Source organism: Ambystoma mexicanum, chromosome 2q (genome assembly GCF_040938575.1).
Source record: "Ambystoma mexicanum isolate Mex_15411 chromosome 2q, UKY_AmexF1_1, whole genome shotgun sequence".
NCBI lineage: Eukaryota > Metazoa > Chordata > Amphibia > Caudata > Ambystomatidae > Ambystoma > Ambystoma mexicanum.
In genome coordinates this window covers 149,358,429-149,380,588 of record NC_090924.1, presented here as the reverse complement: position 1 = coordinate 149,380,588, position 22,160 = coordinate 149,358,429, and the positions used below count along the sequence as shown (strand labels likewise).

At 44.4% G+C, this 22,160-nt stretch overlaps 1 protein-coding gene across 12 annotated transcripts in view; it reads right to left on the bottom strand.

Annotated features, from left to right (window-relative positions):
• Positions 1-22,160, bottom strand: part of OBSCN (obscurin, cytoskeletal calmodulin and titin-interacting RhoGEF) — a 3,169,051-nt gene that overhangs the window by 3,036,083 nt on the left and 110,808 nt on the right. For all 12 annotated transcript variants that reach the window (XM_069647058.1, XM_069647065.1, XM_069647061.1 and 9 more), the window contains exon 2: positions 1,972-3,118. In XM_069647058.1, the coding sequence (XP_069503159.1) occupies positions 1,972-3,109 (1,138 nt within the window). In that variant the 5' untranslated portion in view covers positions 3,110-3,118. The remainder of the gene's footprint in view (positions 1-1,971; positions 3,119-22,160) is intronic.

Here is a 22,160-nt window from a genome sequence, read left to right as displayed (position 1 = left end):
GATATTCAGTGGAGCCTGACCCAAACCACTCTATTGGCCAATGTATCTACATCAGGGATCTCCATAATGGAAACATATTGCTGACACTCTAAGAGATAAAACATGCTAACGGTATGACCAACTGTTCATACAGTGAGTCCAGACAATTTCAGGTGGCATTTAACAGAGACTGCTCAACAGAGTGTTCCCCCAGTGGGCTGAGTACTTCGCTCAAGGTACTCTCTGACAATTGCAACTGCCCCTAACTAATGTATGTCCTACTGACTCAAAACAGAAAAACAAACGAGAGACTGACGGGGCAAGTTCTTCAGTTCTGTGCAGGAACGTGACAGGTGAGGAGTAGCTATCGGGTGAATATTCCCATATCAGCTATACTGTACACCTGGCGCGTTGTTAAAGTGGGGCCTGACTGACACTTAGACATGTTGTGATGCTTGTATATATCGTTTGTAGGTGGGCCCTAGAAAGTGCTATGCACTTCCACAAAGTGGGGTTCAGGCGGGTGACCTTGATGACTTAGGAAATCATCGGCAAGCACCCAGATTAAGAATTGGCATGACAGTAAAATAAACACGTACATTTTCAAGAAAGCAAAATACAGAGAGAAGACGGAGGACATCAAGTTCAGATCAATCTCCGGTTTAGCTAGAAGCCCAACACGTGCATACCATAGTTTACGATGTATTAGGATACACTTGAGGCCATAAGACCTCACCCTTAATATCTACATGTGGCTCCAATTTAGGCTCCAGCATCTTACCATCATGATGTAAATGAGATACTATTTTAGTTTTCATCTTTCTCCCAGACATCACTGGGGTACATTAGACTCTATAGGAGGCTAAAGACTCTATCAGAGGATAGAAGACTTAACATTCCATATCTTGCACAAAAATATACTTCTGCATTTTCGATTTCATAATTTTTTCAACTTGCAGCAGCACAAGCTATACAACTTGATTATCCGTCTACATTGAGGACCCACGGGTACTGAGTTAAAAAAAAAAGTGCCGTTTAACCAAATGTCTGTTGTCAGAGCCGGATAACAAGGCAAAAAAGAAAAACATTGCTATCCGTTTTTTTCTTAACTGGAACCATTACTATGACTAGCAATGCAGGTGCCAGCTATAAAGTTTCGGTAGACACTTTGCTGATTAACAAAGCTTCCACTCTTAAATCAGTAGTCAATGAGTGATACAAAAGGGTGTAGCTGCATTCAGTCTATTTTCATGGAGTATATGATATTCCCTTTGATTATAGATCACTTAATAATCACTAATATGCATAATACAACACCCAACCCTCATGATGCATATGGAACCTTGTCTGAGGCACCCAGCCTCAAGAAGAACAGGAAACTGCAACTGTCTACTAAACCTAACCCCCTTGACATGCATGATACTATATCTGAGCCTATTTAAGCCAACCCTCGTGACAGGTGAGAGATTTCAACAGGGGCTATAAACACCCCATGCTCATGACATAAATAAATGCCCCACCTGACGATAGGCCCAAATGATGCACTAGTCTCCATGTAAGGCTACACTACGCAAACCCTCGTAGTATCCATGCCTCGTGTCTATGGAATGCCCCACCCAATACGATCAAATGTTTACCTATCCCTGTAATCGATGAAACCTATATGTTGAGCCAGCTTATGTTTTTACCTTACCTGCTGTACAAGGTGATGACACCACTTGTCAATATCTCTACATATAACTGAACAATGACATACCAACATAAATTAATCACTTGTGCTGTTGTTCCTTCTGGACTAGAGCAGGCCATGCTTTGAAAGGTTATGTTTTTCTGTCTCTGTTAATTTGAACAAGGGATATAAATGCCAGCAATAACAATATACATTATTTCTAAAGGCCATCTTCCATATTTATGCAGCTCATAAATTAAAGACTCAGCTCTCAATAGTACTTTATGAGTGTACAACATCAGTGGCAATAACTGGCAACTTACCTTTGACGATAACCAGGACAGAGCTATAAGTCTGACCGGCGAGATTAGATGCCGTGCATGTGTACAGTCCATTGTCGATCTGCTTGCAGAAGAGTATCTTCAACACAAAGTTCTCCTGCTCGTCCTCATAAACAATATGTCGCCTGCCTTCAGTTACCACCTCCCCATCTTTTTTCCAGACGATCTCTGGCTTGGGCTCGCCGGTCACATAGCAGCTCATCTTGGCATGCTTCCCTTCTGTCACCATGCAGGTGCGTGTGAAGACCGCAGAAGTGTCACGGGTTACTTTGGGGGTCAAAGTGGCCGCCCTCTCATAGTCACGTGAAAGGCTGAGGCCGATACTGGACAATGACTCTGTGGCCGAATATACAGACGGGTCTTTTGATTCTGATGTACCCAGAATGGATATCTCTGACTTTCTCATCTCTTCACGTCTCTTCTGCAAGTGGGATAGTAGGGAGGAGGTCTTTCCATAACTGGAATCTATTGAGCTCGGGCAGTTTTGACTATAACTACCAAAGGTGTCAACGGTCAGAGAGGCAGCAGCACTGACTGATCCCATAGGGTTTTCAGCTCGACATGTGTACGTTCCACTATCTCCGTATCGGACACAACGAATCTTGAGAGCATTTCCATCCCCGTGGGATTCAATCTGTACGCGGTTTGAGTCAGAAGCACAACCCAATGACCGTCCATCTTTCTCCCAGTTTACACATGGTGGTGGGTGGCCCTGCACCCTGCAGCTGAACGTGGCGTCTTCGCCAATGACGACTCTGATGGACGATGGCTTTAGGATGAAATAGGGAGCCGATTCTGTAATGGTGCCATCCTTTTCGTGGCCAACTTTGATCGTAACTGCTGCGAAGGCTTCCCCAATTAAATTGATGGCCCGGCAGATATACTGCCCACTGTCCTCATAAGTTAAGTCATAGATGGACAGTCGATACATGTTGCCATCTTCCACCATTTTAAATCGTCCACCTGAATCAATACGGTGCTTGTCTTTCTCCCAAGTGACTGTTGGAATAGGATTGCCAACAATCTGACAGCTTAGGGAAGCATCTTTGCCCACTGACATCATGAAGGCCTTTGGCCTGGTCAGGAACCGAGGTGCTCCACCAAATGAACTGTAATCCATCTTGGTAGCCTGGAAAAAAAAGCAAAACGGTGTTTTAGCTACAGATAATCAGGGACAAATCATGCATTTATTTATCCATAAATAGATTTTTTTAAATACTGAGCAGGCTATTACAGGCGTGTCATAGAGTGTTGAATCTTGTTATCATATTCCTTGTCTACACTTACTTGATCTTTATAAAAATACACAGTTACCTACAATATATAGGCAATAGGTCTTATACATCTGCTCATAAGCAGAGGGGTTGATGGTCTGCTACAGTCCATACAAAGTAAACACACGGATTCAAATGATATAATATGCAATCAATGTAAATTGTTAATTCCACATTAATAACTGGACATTCAAGCATCACTTCTGAAGATTCCCTCATATGCCAGCGTAGGATGACTTAATGACAACTGTGCAGCATACATCATGGGAGGGACTTTTATTACTTAGGGGTGCAGTTCAGCAATGCCACCATTTGATTTCCAGTGCTCTCTGTAGAGGCCTGTTAGCAGTTCTTGGCCAGCCTCTGCCTCTGTGTATAGAGTTTTTACGATTCAGTGTCAGACTTGTTTCTCTCCTCATGCAACTGGGAAATACCTTCTAAGAAAATCAGGGGTGGAGTTAAATTTGCTCACCCTGCACATGAACTCCTATTCGATGATGGGAGGGTGAGCCTTCCAGGGGTCTGCATCCCAAAGAATGGTGCTTCCCCATGCGATAGGTGGCATGCACTAACTAGACTGTAGAGGTGTTGCTTGGATCCCCCCTTCCTAGCGCCTGCTCTTCGTTCTGAACTCGCATTTCATTCTGGGTTGGACTTGGACAAATCCCCAGGCACCAATAAAAAAGGAGCCACAATCGCAAATCGATTTTCATTACCCTTTGCCACAAACTATTTAGGTAGCACATGTATGGGCATATTCAGTACCATCTATAGCGAACTGTGCAGTTTGGCGCATGTTTGGGTCTATAACATTGGTCAAAACTGAAATCTGCACAGTGCTTTAACTCAAAGTGGCCCACTTTGGCCCAGAAAAATGGCCCAAACTTGCCATATGGCCCGGGTCTTCAGGCATTGCCCTATTGAGGTGTAGGCCAGTCAAAGTCTGATTACTCATATTTGCTGTTTCTTATTTTGCTTTTTTGTACAGTGTCTATAAGCTTTTTTAAATAATGGCTGACACTCAAGAAAACATAACATTTGGTCTGGGGACAATCCTGTGTCATCAGACATTATTGTTGCATGATTTGATGGCCCTTCACTTAATAGGAAATCCATGTGCATGCAAACTTCTTTGATTTTCAAACCACATGGCCTGATAGTTATCCAGATAGATAGGTACCCAGTGAAAATCCTGTTAAGGAAAATGTGCACCATGACTAAAATCAAACACTCTCCCCAAGTATTTTAGGAATGGAGTTTAGAATCGTCAATTACACCACTGCTAAAATATTTGGGGGAAAGTATTTTAGGGGTCGCGAAAAGACAATCACCTCCCTGACGACATTTTGCAGGCGAGCTAGTCACCTGGAACCAATTAGTTGTCATAAGGAGGTAATGAAACTGCAATGTAGATTTAAACAAGGTGGCCGCCAAACAACTTCAATAATATGTTGAGAAGCAAAAATGGTGCAAAACAAATACATAGCCGTTTGCAGTTAAACAATCACTTTCTTCATAACGTGTAAACCATACAGGCCGCCTGTACCAGTGGTTAATTCAGGGATTTCACCAAAAATCAGACTCGAGCAGAGGTTATGGGTATGTAGATCCTCATCCAGTAACGCCCTGGCTAGGTGCTCTCTCATAAACATGTGCATTCCCAGAACATCTGCTTGTGCCTGGATTCAAGGATGGAATGTCTGAGTAAATGCCTCACTATGCAGGGAAAAATAGCTTTATTGTGCCAGAAGCCCAATATACAAAGTTTAACAAAATCTTCACACGAGAAATCGTGTGATTTCTTTGTTGTGTTGTGTTGTGTTAAGCTTGTTGTGAGGATGCAGTCTTGCAAGGCTGCGGGACTGCCCGAGGCATCAAGGGACTTTGTGACACATGCACAAGAGAAAGAGAGTGTTGCAGACAGCAACGGAGAGTGCAGCAAGCGATTGCCCTCCACCCCCGGCAGGCACCCTGAGTAACAGGGCCCACCCAAGCCCAGTATCTGCACCCCAGCAGAACACCTGAAATGCCATATGTGTACCAGCACCCAACATTTGGCCAATAACAAGGGCTGTCCAGTCAGAAACAAAGAGTGCTCGAACTTCAGGAAGTTCAGCCACATAGCAATTGCCTGCAAATGGAGGGGTATGAAAAATCACATCAATTGAAGCACAGCAGGACACAGGGGGTACTGAGTGCTCTAAAGAAGGCAGAACGGCCCTCATGACGAACAGCTCAATAGCAAGGAGAGAGACGCCACACTGTGTGATCAAGGTGGATGAAAATGAAACCAGGGTGATAGCTGACTCGGGATCAGACATGACAATACTGCCAATTTGCACCTACAAAGATATAAGAAGAGCACAGACCCACGGTGTTTGGAGGTTCCTCACTACGCCTGCTGGGCTACATCAATGGGACCTTCGAGTTTAAAGACAGAAGTACCGAAATGAAAGTGTTCTTCTCAGAGAAGGGCCAAGAAGTGTTGGGGTGGGATGACCATGCGAAGTTGGACATCAAGCTTGACCCCAGCACAGAAGACAAGGTGCTCTTCTGAGAATAGGAGGAGCGTCGGTGTCAAGAGATGAGTATCCAAGATTATTTTCAGAGGAACCAGGGAAAATCAAGAACTATGTACAGAAAATCAGATTAAGGCTAAATGCATTCCCAGTCAAACACAAAATGAGACCTGTGCCAGTGACAGCAAGAAGGGTGTAACAGATGCAGCTAGAAAGGATGGTTAAAGAAGGCACAATAGAGATGGTGTAGTCGTCTGAAAGGGTAAGCCCAGTGGTCTTGATAAAAAAAACAGCACTAGAATGACCCGAGAGTATGCATTGAACTACACAGCCTGAATCTAGAAGTGATAACTGACAGCTATCCCCTGCCAAACAGAAACAAATTAATCCTGATGATGAAGGTAGCCAAGTGCTTCCCTAAATAAGGCATGAGGAATGCGTATCATCCGATCAGTGTTCATACAGCGTCAAGACCACCAACGGCTTTCATGACCCCTCTTGGAACATTTCAGTTCACCAGGATGCCTTTTGAGTTATCTTCAGCCACTTCATCATTTCAACAAATGATGGACTCGTTGCTACGCAACATCAGCAAAGTGTCCTACTTTCAGGATGACATCCTCATATATGCTGAAGACGCAGAGAGGTATGGTGTTGAATTGAGAAAGGTGCTCACCCAGCTCCAAGAAATGGGTTTAAGACTGCGCTATGAAATGCGTGTGATCCGAGAAAATGAAGTAGAATATTGGGGCAACAAAATATCAAAAGAAGGGATCAGTCCGAAGAAAAACATACTACTAGCAATAGTGAAGGCCAGCCAACAAGGAGGAATTAAAATCATTCCTAGGACTCGCAGAATACTACGCCAGATTTTTGGATACAATGCCACCATTGCGAGAACTGTTAAAGAAGGGAGCTGAGTATGACTGATGCCAGGAACAAAAAGGAGCTTTTGACGAGGCAAAGAGGAGAATACCAGAGGCCCCTTGTCTTGACTGTTCAATCAACTGTGGAAAACTTTCATTACTACAGATGCCAGTGCGTATGGGCTGGGAGTGACACTGACCCTGAAGAAGGCGACACAGACCATGTCGTGGCATTTGCTCCCAAAGCACTGTCTGCACAGAGACGAATTATTCTACAGTGGAAAAGGAAATGTTAGCCTGCGCCGAGGTGGTAGACTACTTCAGGTAATACGTGTGGGGCACACAATTTCATTTAGTCACTGACCACAAACTCCTGATACACATGCTGAGCCCAGGCAGGACAAAGATTTTCCACTTCCAGATTAGCACGCATAGCGGCAAAACTACAGGCATATGCCTATGAGATAGTACACATAGCTGGATGGAAGAATGCGCAAGTCGGCTGCATGTCACGCTACCTGAACAAAGCAAAGAGACACTGCAACCACATTCCTGAAAGACAAATGCGTAGTTGCTTCCATAGGAGATCTAAGAAGTAAGGAATTCATGGGGATGAGTGAGATTCATTGTCGGGAAGAATCGTCCAAAGATGCCACAATCATGGAAGTGACGGATTGGGTCAAGAAAGGATGGCCAAGTGAAAGGGCAAACCCAGAAGGGTTGAGGCCATATTGGAAAGTTGCTGATGAAATAAACAAATCTGAAGGGTTACTAATAAGGGGTGACCAAGTTCTTCTGCCCCAGGTAATGAGGAAGATAATTATGTGCAGAGCCCACTACAGACACCTCGGTAGTAACATGACAAGGTGCCGAGTAAGGGAGTCCTATTGGTGGTCAGGCCATCTCCTGCGAAATTAAAACATTGATGCGAAACAGCAACATCAAACAAATCAAACCTTCCCTGTATGGTCCTGAAGCCAATGGGCTTGCTAAAAGAATGAACAGGTTCATAAAAGGAGCCCTGTAACTGGCCACCGCAACAGGCATGGATCCATACAAGATGGTAAAAGAAGCAGTGGCCGCCCACTGGATCACCACAAATGGGACCACCATCCCACGTTAAGGGGGAAGAAGAGCTGCATCCACACTGATACCTCCTTGGTTGTGAAAAGTAAGAGAGGATGAGTCTGTGAATATGGAGGCCATGGTATGGAGGATAAAAAGGAGCAAGGAACTAATGAAGAATTGGAGTGACAGGTGCAGTGGAAGGGGAGCCCTCAGAACGTAAGTGAGCGAAGGAGTCATAGTTAAAATGTGGTTGCCTCACAAGGACCACACAACAGGGTCAAGGTACAGCAGGCCTCTCAGAGTACTGCAAATTGGCACCAATCATGTGTGCACACAAGACGACAAAGGCTGGAATCTAGAAAGAGTTGCCGTATTCGAGAGGAAAGCCAGCGAATTGAGGGAACCCATATCTGGGGACCAAGTATTGGGAGAGGAGTCCACTGTCAAACGGATAGAAACCCCACATGAAGATAACATGACAGAACTGATCCACAATACTGAGCGACTGTTAAACTGCACAAGGTACAAGAGAGATCTACAAAGTGAAGAGAACATCTTGAGGTCGGTGAGTAGTGGAGAAGCAACGACAAGAACGGTATCACCGGGTAGAGCGAGTGAGGAAGGGTGGCCACAACACGAGCAATGAAGGCGTGCAAGGTACAAAGACTTTGTGATGGAATAAGGACCAATCTGCTCAACGAAAGGAGGTATGTGATGACAAAGTCTCAAAAGGCAGCGGGACCGCCAGAGGCATCAAGAGACTTCATCACGCATGTGCGAGAGAACGCGCGTGTGACGGCAGACAGCGACGGAGAGTGCAGCAAGTGGATGCATTCCGACACGCCTCCTAATAAGGTGCGCACCCAGGCCCAGTACTTTGAGATACTTTTCAAGATACTGCAAGCATCTTGAGTTGCTTTTGACACACTAAGCTTTTTCGAATTGCTGCCGAGCTGCTGATTGGACCCATCACCTGCCTGCACACTAGTTGTCGTTGAGCCAATCGCCACTGAAGAACAGCATAGCATTGTTGGACCTCTTTCAGCCGACTCGACCAATTTGTTGAGATGCCAACTCAACTCATCACCTGCCTGCTCTTCATCCGATTTGAACCCATCACCACTAAAGGACCGTTCGGTATCTCTGGATTGTCTAGAGCCGTCTTGACTGTCTCAAAGCCTTCAATCCACTGGGAACCACTGACTAGAAATGTCTTGATGCTGACTCAACCCATTTAAAACACCTAGAGGCCTGGCTCAACACTGTCAAGCCCAGAGAACACACATTTAACGTATTTGAAGTGGTTCTGTCATCCTGGCATGTCTTAAAAGGACCTAGTGACTAGTAAGACCCCATACCACTTTTTTAAAATACATCTTCAGTAAATTTGACATTACTGTGGAAATCATTGTCTGTGCAAACCCAGAGTGTCCCCTTCATTAGAAAGTCTGTATATTCTGTGTCTTCCGTTACAGAGGGGGGTAATAGTGTTTTTGATTAGTGTGTTTTTATTCTTAGGTTAACTAAATTATCCGATTTTCATCAAACTTTAGTTGGACATTCTTTTATTTTGATACCACAGTACTATTAGAGTTTGGTCTGCTTCTGTGCTAGCTCACATCTTTCCTAAAGAGTATAGTCTACACTTAGCCCATGCTACTTTAAAGAAGCAAAGGCCTTTTGGCGTGTGCCTGTTTCACCTTTATCATTGGGATCATTGCTGAATTAGTAGTAGTCTGAAACTGAGTGGTAGTTTTATCCATTACGCCTCACTGTACTCCTGTAGAGCAGTAGCCATTTTGTCACACCCACCACCAACTGTGACCCTGGGGTTGGTCCAGCTTAGCTTCAACAGTGACATGTTTATAAAAAGAAAACAGTTCCATTCTAGCCGTGGCTCAATTTATGGTCCAGTTACTGCAGCTGGAGATAAATATCAAAACACACAAAAGTTGCATGGCTTGAAACTGCACTCTGGACCCATGAAAGCTAAACGGAATTGATGCTCAGCTATTTGCGCTGTAGCATGCATATATGTATGTTTGTATATATAGAGAATTTTAAAATGAGCCTCCATGAGTGACATCACAAGGTCTGCCAGCCAATCAAAGAGCTCAGAAGATGGGCATTACCAGAAAATATTGCCTCCGTTCGGACCCACTCCGCCTTGCGTCTTCCCCCACCGCTCTATCCCCCCATCTGCCCTTGCACTCACACACTTACTTTCCTCCGGCATCCCACGTCTGCTTTCCTCTTCTTTTGTTGCCTGGCTCTTCCGTGCTGTGTCAATGGCCATTGTGGAAAGGGAAAAGAGGCAAGGAGTAGTTTCCTTCTCCCTTTGTCCATAGCCCCAGGCCATTAACATGCTGTAAGGGCCCACGCCTCTGTGGTTATTACAAAATTGAAGCTAGCTCTTTATCAACAGAGCAAGGTAGAGGGAGGGTGAGTGGAAAGGGGTCGATGGAGGGTGGGTCTAAGTGGAGCAAGGAGAAAGCATAACTTAATATTTGTGACAAACTAGATATCAGAAGCAGCAGTGAGGTGCCAGACAATAGCTTTGATCCAAGAGCACACCTAGATAACAGATGTGCAATCCAGGGATGTCACCGCTAAAATGATCAAACCACACCCAAGCCGGTGGCCTGTTCTCATGTTATTTAAAAGCAAACAGCTCTATGTCAGACCCAGTCCACCAATATTTCCTCACGCAACCTTTTAACATTTTATTGGATGAACAAGTTAATGTGGAGATATTCTTACAGCTAAAATATGGATTAAATACTGTTCACCTGGCAGCAAAATACTCTGTATCGCACAAGTAAGAACATAATTGCTTATTACATACCTTTGCAGCTTAGCACTCAAAATAACAGCTGTTACAACTACCCAATTTAATGGCATGGTCCGCGCACAAAGGCTGACTCTTTCACCAGTATTTAAACCTGTTTCTTTCAGGCACAAACTACCAAATATTAAAATATTCGAATCTACCTTGGAGATAGATATATATAGTGCAAAATGAACAAGCAATTTGTCTAAGCGCAGACTATGGTCCTGTAAATGAAGAGCAAGCAGAGTCCATTAATAGTTAGAGCAAAACTATTACAATACTTTCTTTGGGGCATTTCAGCCTACAGAATCCAAGGAAGAAGCCACTAAAGCTCCCCATAGGAAGGAAATAATGGTTGAAGTGGCTACTCCTGGCGTTAGGTCGTCTCCTTCTGTTGTCACTTTCCATTAAGCGTGGCCACGTGCCCTTTCACCTCCACCAACGTTTCACTCTCCAGCCAATGAAGGTACAGGATTGATACGCACGCCTGACGTAAGCACGCTCAAAAGCAGCACGTGTGGTAGATGTGCGGTCTGCCAGGATCTACCTTCGTAGGCAAGTACTTTTAGTAGTACATAAGTCAGGTACTCTTAACTTACCTGTAGATGTGCGGTCTGCCAGGATCTACCTTCGTAGGCAAGTACTTTTAGTAGTACATAAGTCAGGTACTCTTAACTTACCTTTAGCCACCCTCAAAGTTCAGAGGGAATTGATATAACACAAACTTACAAAGACGTTCACAGGTGAAATGTTCGGTTACACGAGGACAGGCATCGGTTGTTCAGATGGACATCAAGGGCACGTTTCTGAAACATGGCACGTATGCAGTCGCAAGATACATTTGTGTCGTACGGGTCACCAATATCCCTCTTCTGCATATTCATCCGTCATCCCCTTATTTCCGACTTTACCTTTGCCGTCCTCGCGAACCTTTCATTACCAGTTTCCCTCGCATCAGGGTTATAAGTGGGGTAAGAAATCGAGGGGAGGGCCTCGTTTGGGGGCGTGGCTTGTGGGATGGGCGTGGCCTAAACAGTACACAAACTGTAGTAAGGTTATATATTTGTATGTCTACCTTACTTTGGTTTGTGTAGTATGCAAGACATATGTTTATGAAAGATGGATTAAAAAGTACCCAAACCATAGTAAGGTGGGCACACAAATATATAACATTTAGATGTTTGTATGCATAACTTATGGTTTGCATACTTTTCAAGCCATCTTTTTTAAACATTTCTATGTTTATAAAAGATGGCTTGAAAAGTACACAATTCAATCCATCTTTTATAATTCTTTACTGACAGACAAAGCCTGAGGCATCGTTGTCCGTCAGCAAAGCTTTATAAAAGATGGCTTGACTTGTACTTTTCAAGCCATCTTTTATAAACCTCAAACTATTTCAAGGAATCCCCAGGTTCGCTGAGGGTTAAAGCCGCCTCGGCGACCTGGGGAAACAAAGGCACAGTAACTTTCTCTGGTGACCCCTCGCGTGAGGGGTCACCAGAGGAATTTACATTGACTGACAGAAGTGCCAGCCAGTCACAGCGTTGCTTTAAATGTGTCGCATTTAATGCGGGCACATCTCCCGTCGCGGCCGAGGCGGGATAATGTGTCCCGCCAACATTATGGTGGGACCGGGGGGGCCCCGGCAGAGCCCCAACTCAGCCCCACTTTTTGGAGACTGCCAGGGCCCCGCCCCGGGTGGCCCCGGTCCACTTAAAGCACTGCCTTGCATCCCTGCCATTCATTCTCTAACATCTCCTCACTTGTGTACCCGACTCTCACTTATCGCCAAAGCGCACCCCAGCTCTCATTGTTACCATTCTCATTTTCAGCCACGGTTGTTAATATACTGCACTATCACGTTTTTATATAGCGCGTCATGCCAGATTCCCCACGTTTCTATGCGTTATGTAACAGGTCTCATTTGAACCCAATTTAATTGTACTGTGGAAGGCCTTCAAAGTATGATGGGCTTAGTGGTAGTTTTATGTTGCAGCCAGGAACAATGGCTTGCTCTCCGGCTAATTCGTGTAAATCATTCTGTCACCTCAGTTTTGGCTAAGGACCTTCTCGACCGAAGCTCTATCGTTATCTCTCACTTTCCTATCTGCACCATGTCTTTTCTCCTTATCTCCCTAACCCCTACCCAGCCCTCTCTTCAAGTATTGCTTTTGTCTACACCTCCTTCTCCCATCTTTAGTTTTTCTTTACCTATACTTTCAACCCAATTTCAGCCGATCCGAGCCTTGTGCCCATATTTCCCAGTTTCCCGCTCATCTCTTCCTTTCATTCTTTCACTCATTCATTCGCCACCATTTCTCTACATATGTCCTCTTCTCATCTCACCCTGTAGTTTGTTCTACTTTTCTTTTCTAAGTTTCCTTTTCAACCCCACCTCAACTCTCCTGTGTACTCCATATGTCCCACTTTATCTTTCACCCCCACAACCTCCTCGCGTTCTCTCACTTCTCTCTTAGTCGGTTTGCTCCCTCTGCCATCTCTTATTTTGCTGCCCTCTATCTCCACTGAATTCCTTCTAATCTCTACAGTTCTCACATGCCTCTAAATTGCATTATTTTGCTTTTAAATCTCCCAGTTTCCATTGGGCATTATGATGTAGTGTTACATGGTGTGAGGCACGCGACCATGGAACAAAGAGAAAATAAAGTTGGGAGCAGGAGAGTGATGGTCGTGAAAAAGGTGGCTGGCATGCATGGGCCCTAATAAAGGAGCCATTTCACTTACCTGTGGCTTTGTCTTTATTAACCCGCAAAACTTTGCCTCGCTCACTCTCTCAAATCCGCCCTTCCCTGTTCCCCTCTCAACTCTCTGCCAGTTTCCTTCTCAACTGCACCTGCACCTTCCAGCATCTTTCCCACCGCACCTGCTATTCTCTCACCTCCATCTTCCAGCATCGTTCCCACCTCAACCTTTCAATGGTTTCCCCATACCACCTGTGAAGAAGTCACTGGTACGGTATAGGTGTGAGAGTACCTAGGCCATTAACAGGCTTTATCTGTGCTCCTACAATTTGTGCTATTCCTCCCTACCTCTCTGATTCTACATTAATGATTTACTTTGTTTATAAAGTATCAGATATGCGAGTCAGTGGTTCCTATTACAAGTTTGCCGGTACCAGCAGGATATCGGCAAACTGCCCCTACCGTTACCGGTGCCTGATATGCCAGTATTACTGGGATATTCTCTATGCTGGCAACAGCAGTAAATCCCCAGTCCATGGAGTCCAATAGGACTACATTGAGGGGACTGCCGGAATTAGCAGCACGAGTGGTGGTAATTCCAGCATTTATTTGCTGGTAGCAGCCTGGTTTACCTCCCGCTCGTGGCTGAAGGTAGAGCAGTGCCTCCATCGGCAAACTTGTGTTTTGCCGGTCCGATAAAATTGCCAGTGCTGGAATTACCAGCATTTAAACCAGTAGTTTTTCTGGACCAACAAAACTGTAATGAGGCCCTATATCTGATTAATCTGATGACTCTCCCAATTCCTATTTGGCTCTTTGCCCCCCGCTTCACCTCCTCCCTGCCCTCAGGCTGTTCTTCTCTGGTCTGAATTTGCCCTGGTTCCCCCTTCGAAATTCACATCTATTGCACCTCCATGAACCCATAGGTTATGTGTCCTTTCTCAGTTTTAGCTACCTATGATTTACTCTTTACAGGCCCAGGGAAGTTTCCATGATAATTGGAAATCTGGCCAGGTCTGTCTGTCTCTGATAAAGCAGTTCATCACTGATCTACCCTTTTTAGGTAAGATCCTTGAAAGGTGTTTAGAAAAGCAACTGAAAATAACTCTCTTTTTCTGTTCGCTAATTTTATAAAATATTTTGACGCATAATTAGTTGGTCATTGCAATAGGTTAATTATGGCTATATGCGATGTTATCACTCCCAAAACATCTAAACACATTTATATACCAACATTAATAATTTAAATGAAGATCGACATTCCTTTTACATCGCACATATTATGCACATGCAGACTGTTTCTATAATCTGTGACTGCCATCTATTTGCACTTTTAATGATTTAGGATCATGGTTTTGTGTCTTTTAAATGGGTTTTCATTAACTTTTCCCTCCGACCATGTTACTTTATACCCACCTTTTTCCTTGCTAATACCATTTACGTGGGGACACCCCCCTTAACCCATCGACGGCTTATACCTGTCATTCCTCATTTTCATCCTCCCCTTTATAATATTTTTAACTGAAGTCTAATTGGACTTTTCTTCCCCACTTAAACTCAAACCTGTATTAATATATAATTGCCTATATTTTATTTTTTCATTCTGCCACTGTTTTTTACCCTCTTTATTTTTGTATAGCATTATGTTTACACCTTCATTTAGTGTCTCTATTTTTTACTGCAATGTAGTCACTGGTTACCCTTAATTATATCATCAAATTAAGCAGGTATTATATAAAACATCAAGTCTATGAAAATAAGAACTCGAAACTTTGACCATGAATCAATAGATACCATGAACTTATTGAATTGAATTACATTGATATGGAATATGATAATGGCAAGTAATACAATTTACAGGGGGGACAAACAAGACACATTTAAAGAAACAGTAGGTAGGGGGGAGGTAAGCGTATGGGACAACCGACCAATTTTAGCTTTTGACCCAAGTAAGTTGAAAACATTTCCCATTTGCTATACAATTTAGAAAGGATTCCATTAGAGCAAGTATGCAAATGGAATTCCACCACAATTCGTAGGATAGATTTTTTGCAGATTGCCAGTTAGGAGGAAATGAGATAAAATCCTATATAAACAAAAATGCCAAATAAGCTCAATGAAGACAATGCATTCATATATGGATTAACTAAAATAACCAATAATTAGATTACATAATGTTAATAGTTTTTGAAAAACAAATATAAGCTGTAAACATTTCCATATGTTCTCCCAAAAGTAAAAAAAAACATATTTACATTTAAATATAGAGTGCACAAAGTCAGTGCATGGGGATTGACATGACCAACAAGTATTAAAGGCAGTTTTCGAGATTTTAGAAATAGTTAAATAGGCTCTGTGCAAAATAAAACAATTTGATTGTTTCAAAAACTCTCTTTTGACTTAAAATTTGGGTTCTTTCCTTGATGTAGCACTGAGACAGCTAAGCTACAGGTGGTTGGTATCACATCACCATGTCAGTGTTCAAAATTAATATTGGATAAGAAGGAGCTGAAAGCAGCTCCTGGGTATCCAGCATTAACCAGTGACCGGAAGTAGTACTGGGGAACCTGGAGATAGTGCACAGAGTCCTGCAAACTTAACTTCTGTATGGGAGTGAGGGGCCCTCAGGCCCCCTCGCGCCGTTCACTCCTCAGTACGGGACTTGGACCACGTGCCTCCGGTAGTGGGGTTGCCCCTTGCCCTTAAGTAAAGTTAACCACGGTTGACCGCTACATAGATGGGACTACTGAGCAGGACACGGGGCATCCATCTTTTGTGCCCCCTTTCGACTCCATCTTGGGTAAACAGGCTTCACTGCGATAGTACAGCAAGGCTCAGCTCCCCCTTCCATCGCAACAGCCAAGGATAGAGGCACACACAAGGTGCGCAGGCAGCTGGCTGGCCCCCACCCTTGCACTTCCCCTGCGAAGGAAAGCTCTGCGCTCCCATTCTCACGCTGAAGCTGGAGAAAGTTGCAACAACCAATATGATACAGTTTTCTTCCTCTGAGGTCACTGCCAGCATGAGAACCAGCATGTGAACCAGGATGAGCTAAGCACTTTTTGCTCGTTCGTCCCCATAAACGTGCAAGCCACCCACCCCCATTTAGAGTAATTTATTGCCATCCTGACCCTGCGCTCCCTGTAAGGTATTTCTTTCAAGTGCCAGACCCTCGCCTGCACTGCGAAACCCACCCAACACACCCGCTACTAACCTTAAGCACTTTGCCACAATATATATACTTATACTAATAGGTCTAAAGCTTAGGAGATATGTGAAACACAGCTTAACTCTTTTTTACATGCACAATAAAGGTCAAGGCCTCCAATTAAAGCCATGAATGACCCAATTGTACTGACAATAAATACTATGTGTGATTTGTGTAGAAATATGAAAAGTAGCATAAAATGTTTAGACCATTTGTTATTTAGTGTTTTTTACGAATGCAACGTATTAGCTTAGGTAGTGACCACAGTGACCGGACCCTGACCTGCGTGGAGCATAAGATATTTGACCTCCATCATCTCGTCCGCCACTCAGCCAATCAGAGGGAAGAGATGCCACCCACACCTACAGCACCACACCGCCTGGCCAATCGGGTCCATTTAGTATTTTTTGTTAGAGTTACTTTAATTGATATATATATGAGTTATGATGTAAATGGGTTTGAGGGTTTTTTGGGGTTATTTCCTAGCTGGAGAAATAAACCATCCTTTGAACTCTTGCAGCCGGTTCTCAGTGCCTCATTTCCCCGACAGGGGTTGTGTTGGTTATTTTATTTTCTCTTACACGTAGTAAGACGGGGAAAGGCACCTAAATTTTTGGTGACCCCCGCAACGTGATTTAGAGAGGTGCCTCGAGGCCTGCACCGCCCGGCAGCGAGATCCAGGACACCCCCAGCAAGACCATTGCCTCCGCGGTTGACCAGACTGTGCACATCAAGAAGAAAGAGTCAAAGGTTCCCGGTTGACGAATACCCGATCGAAAAGGCTGCTCACCAAGGCAGGCCACGGCTTGGTTGGGGGACGGACCTGAGCGAGATCCAGCCGTGAGCGGCGACCCTCGGAGTACCTGACTGAACACGTGGAGTCCCGGTTGCAAAGACCCCAAAGGAAGGTAAGGGGAAATACGGGAAGAAGGGAATTAGCAACAAAGGGAAGGTAGTTAACAATAGGGTCTGTGTGAGTGACGGCAAGGCTTTTCTGATCTATCCTTTATATGGCCATTAGGTGTTGTAAGAAGTGAGAAGAAGAGAAGTGGTATCCTAGCCCGTACGGGGTAGAAGGCAGCGCCGTGTAGCATTTGTCCCGACCAAGTGCAGAATAGAGACAAAGAGAAAATAGTACGGGTCTCGTATATTGAGTAGACTCGGAGTAGTTTTAGAATATTCTTTTTCCGTGGAGGTAAGAAATCTTGAGACATAATAAAGGTGAAAGAGGTGGGGAGTGAATGCGAAATAGTAGGTAGAATAGGGAAGAAGAAAAACCGGGCACTGTAACGGGAATAGGGAAAGAACAAACACGCGCAGGCAGTGCATGTGTATGTTGCATGATTATATGTTTGTTGGTCTGCTTTGTGTACATGTCCTGTTGAACACGCCAAAGTATTTCAGTACAAGTAACTTGTTGATTAATGAATAATAGGCAAATAAATAAATTGTGAGAGGTTACCAGGTAACACCTCTCAGAAAGAACAGCTAATGTGATATACCATAATTGCGAGCATTGATAAAGAACGTATTTTCACATATCTTAACTGACATACCAAGTGAGAGGTGGGAAGGGACCCAAGGGCACCAGAACACACAAGAAAGGAAAAGAAGCATTGCCATGGGGGAAGTAATGCCACTAGCACATATTTGTCAGCACCTTCCACTATATAGCGACAGGATACAGAAGTATCACGATCAGTGGATCACTGAGATAAAAGGAGATGGGGTTATACCAATTTGGCCAGAAGGAGGGTCATTCGACAAATGAGTGTTGGACCTAGTATCAACACATTTGCTAGCACAATACAAAGGGAAACAGTTACAGAACCGGAGAGAAGTGTTAGATTCATGGCGAATGTTCGAGGAAGTTACCCCCACGGCAGAGGTAGGCACAAGCCGAATGATAGAAAAACAGAAAATACCTGAAGATGTAAGCGGGACACCGAAAGGGGAGTGCTCAACAACTACAACTGAGAACGAAGTAACAAAAATCTATCCCTTAATGACCAGGCCAGCATTAGGGTTTAGTGAGCCCATGTATATACCACCCACCCCCACTGCTCCGTGCGGGGCAACAGCCCATGAACCCCCACCATATGACAAAGGAGGCCTGTACGGCGCCACGAGTGCGCCTCCTGGGAACCTAGCACGTTTAACCGGCGATTTAAATCGCCAGCTAGCACACGCACAAATGGAAATAACACGGTTAAGAGCTCTATGCGACAAAGGGCAAATGCTGCCAGGGGGAGGGGAGGTACCCCCGCTGTCACTGGCAGATCTCACACCTCCGATAGGGGCAGCAAGCAATGCAACCCCAGCAGTCACAGAATCAGGACAATCTATAGCATCACAAGGGACGTCATCACAGCAAAGACAAGAACAAGAGTGGCAGTCAGGACAGTTCCTGTTCCAACTGAATAACAAGCCAGTGAGAATTATACGCCCAGATACACCAGAGAGTCAACAAAGTGGAGATCAGGGTGAAAGACAAGGAAGTGAACCCAAGGAAAACTGGGAGGATAATAACGAGCCAGAGTCAGAAATAGAAGAAGTATGGGATGATTTAGATGAATAGGAAGAAGCAGCTGCCGCAGAGGGTTCCCCACTGCCAAACTGCTGTTACCCAGACACACTATCACCACCATTATGGCAGGGTAGATTAAGACAACAAACAGGGAGGACAGGGAACATACTAGTAAGTAAAACGAAAAAAGGGAGAATGAGCAAAACAGGAAAGAAACAGAAACTACAAATGCCACTGATACATAAAGGAGCAGGTAGGCCAAACTATATCCCGTTGGCCCAAATGGACAAAAACAATCTGTTAAAACTCCTCCCCCCGCTGACGGGAGGAGCAGGTAAGTGGATACATGTATTTGAGAAGAACACGGCAGGCGTGCCGTTAGCTATAGGTGATGTGAACAGCTTATTAGTATCAGCAATCGGGAACCAAGCAGACACAATCTGGGAAAGGGCAGGGTTCCCGGGAGTAACAATGAGCTGTGATCGCTAAGATGGATCACCATTCAACAATGTTCGAGCACAAGTGTGGGATGCATTGCGGCGTACATTTCCTGACGTTCCAGATTTACACGCAGTGATGCAGTGCACGATGGAGGAGAGCGAGGATCCTGCGCAATTCATTTTGCGATTGCAAGACTTATGGAGAAGTGAAACTGGTACGGCATGGAATCAATCAACAGCCTTATTTTATTTTATCATTAAAAAGGGGTTGCTGAAAGAGGTGCAGAAGGCCTTGGACAAAATAGCTGTGATCGAAGCCAACGGGTGGCCTGAAATTCAGAGCATAATTGTACACCATTGGAGGAGGATCAAAGAGAAGGAAACAGAGGTCACACAAAAGAGGCTGGCTGATGAAGCAAAACTAGTGCAGACAAAATTAGTGAAGGTTGCCGCCATTACTGCTAGTGTAACCGCAGACAAAGAAAACGAAGGAGAGGGAAACGCGGGAGGAAGGCCCGTTGGGATAGCAGCGCAGTTTGTTGGAGAGGACCAATGACAGTGGAACGGAGAGGAACAGCCATGCCAAGGATCACAGTGGCAGAACAGGCCGGCCCATGGAAGAGGTGGGTACCGTTGGCAGAAGGGAGGATACAGAGGAATGGGAAACAGAGGGTATGGTGGGCAAGGACCAAGAGGAGGACAACAGGGGACATGTTGGAATTGTGGAAGGTGGGGACATTGTTCACGAGATTGTAGAATGCGACCATCAGGGTATTTTCAGGGGCAGCAGCAGCCCATGAACAATGAACAGGGGTGGGACTACCCACACCCAGGTAGCCCTTGTGGAGCTCCAATGGGGAGGGCGGACAACAAGATCAGTACTGCTATGACCCCCAAATGCAACAAAGACAGCCAGCCCCACAACAGCAGCAACAGCAGCAGCCACAACATCAAAACGCACTACAGCCCATGCCAAGACAAAACTCAGTAGGGAACATAAACAATATCCCTTTTGCAGCGGCTGCAAACGGTGCCCTTGCACCATTCCGTGGCGTAACGGTTGTAGGTGACAACGTTTTTTCAGTGCCAGGTCAGCAAAGATACCAAGACTAGGACAGCCCACACGGAGTACTTGCGTGTCCAGTCCTATCCACCACACAAAGTGCAAATGAGGAACCACTAGTGGCGGCAGATATAGGAAACAAGCAGTTTATCTTTATGGTAGACTCTGGAGCAGAAAGATCATGTCTCACAGAAGGGCGGTTTCAGCTCTCGGGAAGAAATTTGGAGACGTAGGGGTTCTCTGGGGCTATTTTAAAAGTTCCTTACACAAAAGATCTTGATGTAACAGTAGGGGGAAAAACAGTGCGTGCACCCTTATTGTATTACGAAGACGCGCCAATCAATTTGATGGGACGAGACTTGCTCAGTAAGTTAAACATGACCATAGCTTTTACTGAAAGAGGGATAGTGTGCTCAACGCCAGGGGTATGCCCAGTACGAGCACTCCTGATAATAAGCACGATTACAAAGGAAGTTGCAGTAAGAGGAATCCCCATTGACATGGACATGTTCGTCTATGGAATACAGGTATTAGCCCGAGTAGTGCCTGAAATAACACAAAAAGAGTGGAGAATACCATCAGACTTCATATTCCGCCCAATCACACCAACAGATGTAATACCAGGCACAATTATATCTATAGACATTGAGGCAGTTCAAGTTTCCAACAGACGCATTGTGGTCATTGGCCTGGACACGCAGGGACGCGAGTGGAGAAGTGTGCTATGCATAGAGCCGAACATAATGCTAAAAGATATAACTGATGAAGAATTGTTTACCGATTACGAGGGGGATGGAGAAATAATAATGGAAATAAGCATACCATGTGACATTATGATCCAATTCATGGTCCATACCAAGTGGTATACAGCACACCAACTGCAGTTAAGGTGAAGGGACTGAAATACTGGGTGCACCTCTCGGACGTAAGAAGGGCGCGCAGTGTCGCACTCCCCCAAAATGAAAGAGACTGTGTGGATGGCATTGCGAATACGGTCTGACATGATGAAAACTGCAACTAAGAGAGGAAAAGTATAGTAGAAAAGCAAAATGTTTTTTTATATATTTATATATTCTGTCTGTCTCTCTCTCTCTCTCTCTCTCTCTCTCTCTCTCTCTCTCTCTCTCTCTTTCCCTTCTTTCCCTTTTTTATTCTCTCTTACTCTCATATGAATTGTGTTACTTTTCCTATTTTTCTTCATTGTTTTTATGATAAATGGAAATAAATTGTTAAATGCCTAACTAAGCAAAAGATGAAAAAGAATGAACAATTGAAAATATGTTTCTTTTCATGATGACTTAACGAATTTGTCTCGCCCACATAGGTTCAACATGAGCCAATGCGATGAAACGGCTGAGCAGGCAGAAATGTTAGATAGAAATAGGGATGCCACTGGGGCCAGTAGATTGAGCAATGTGGAATGCGTTATAAAATATGCTGCCATACTATTTGCAATAATGATGTTTTATTTGGTATAACGTTGTTTTATTTGTGGCAAATTAAATGAACAAAGGGGAGAGCGGGGCTAACATGATAAAACCAGGGTCTAAAATAATATGGACTGGAGAACAACCATTTGGAAGGACACTTATAACGTTGAATCGAATAGTATAAATACAACGCCACCCTATGAACCATTGCATGAAAACAAAACTGCTATCCCATTGTTGA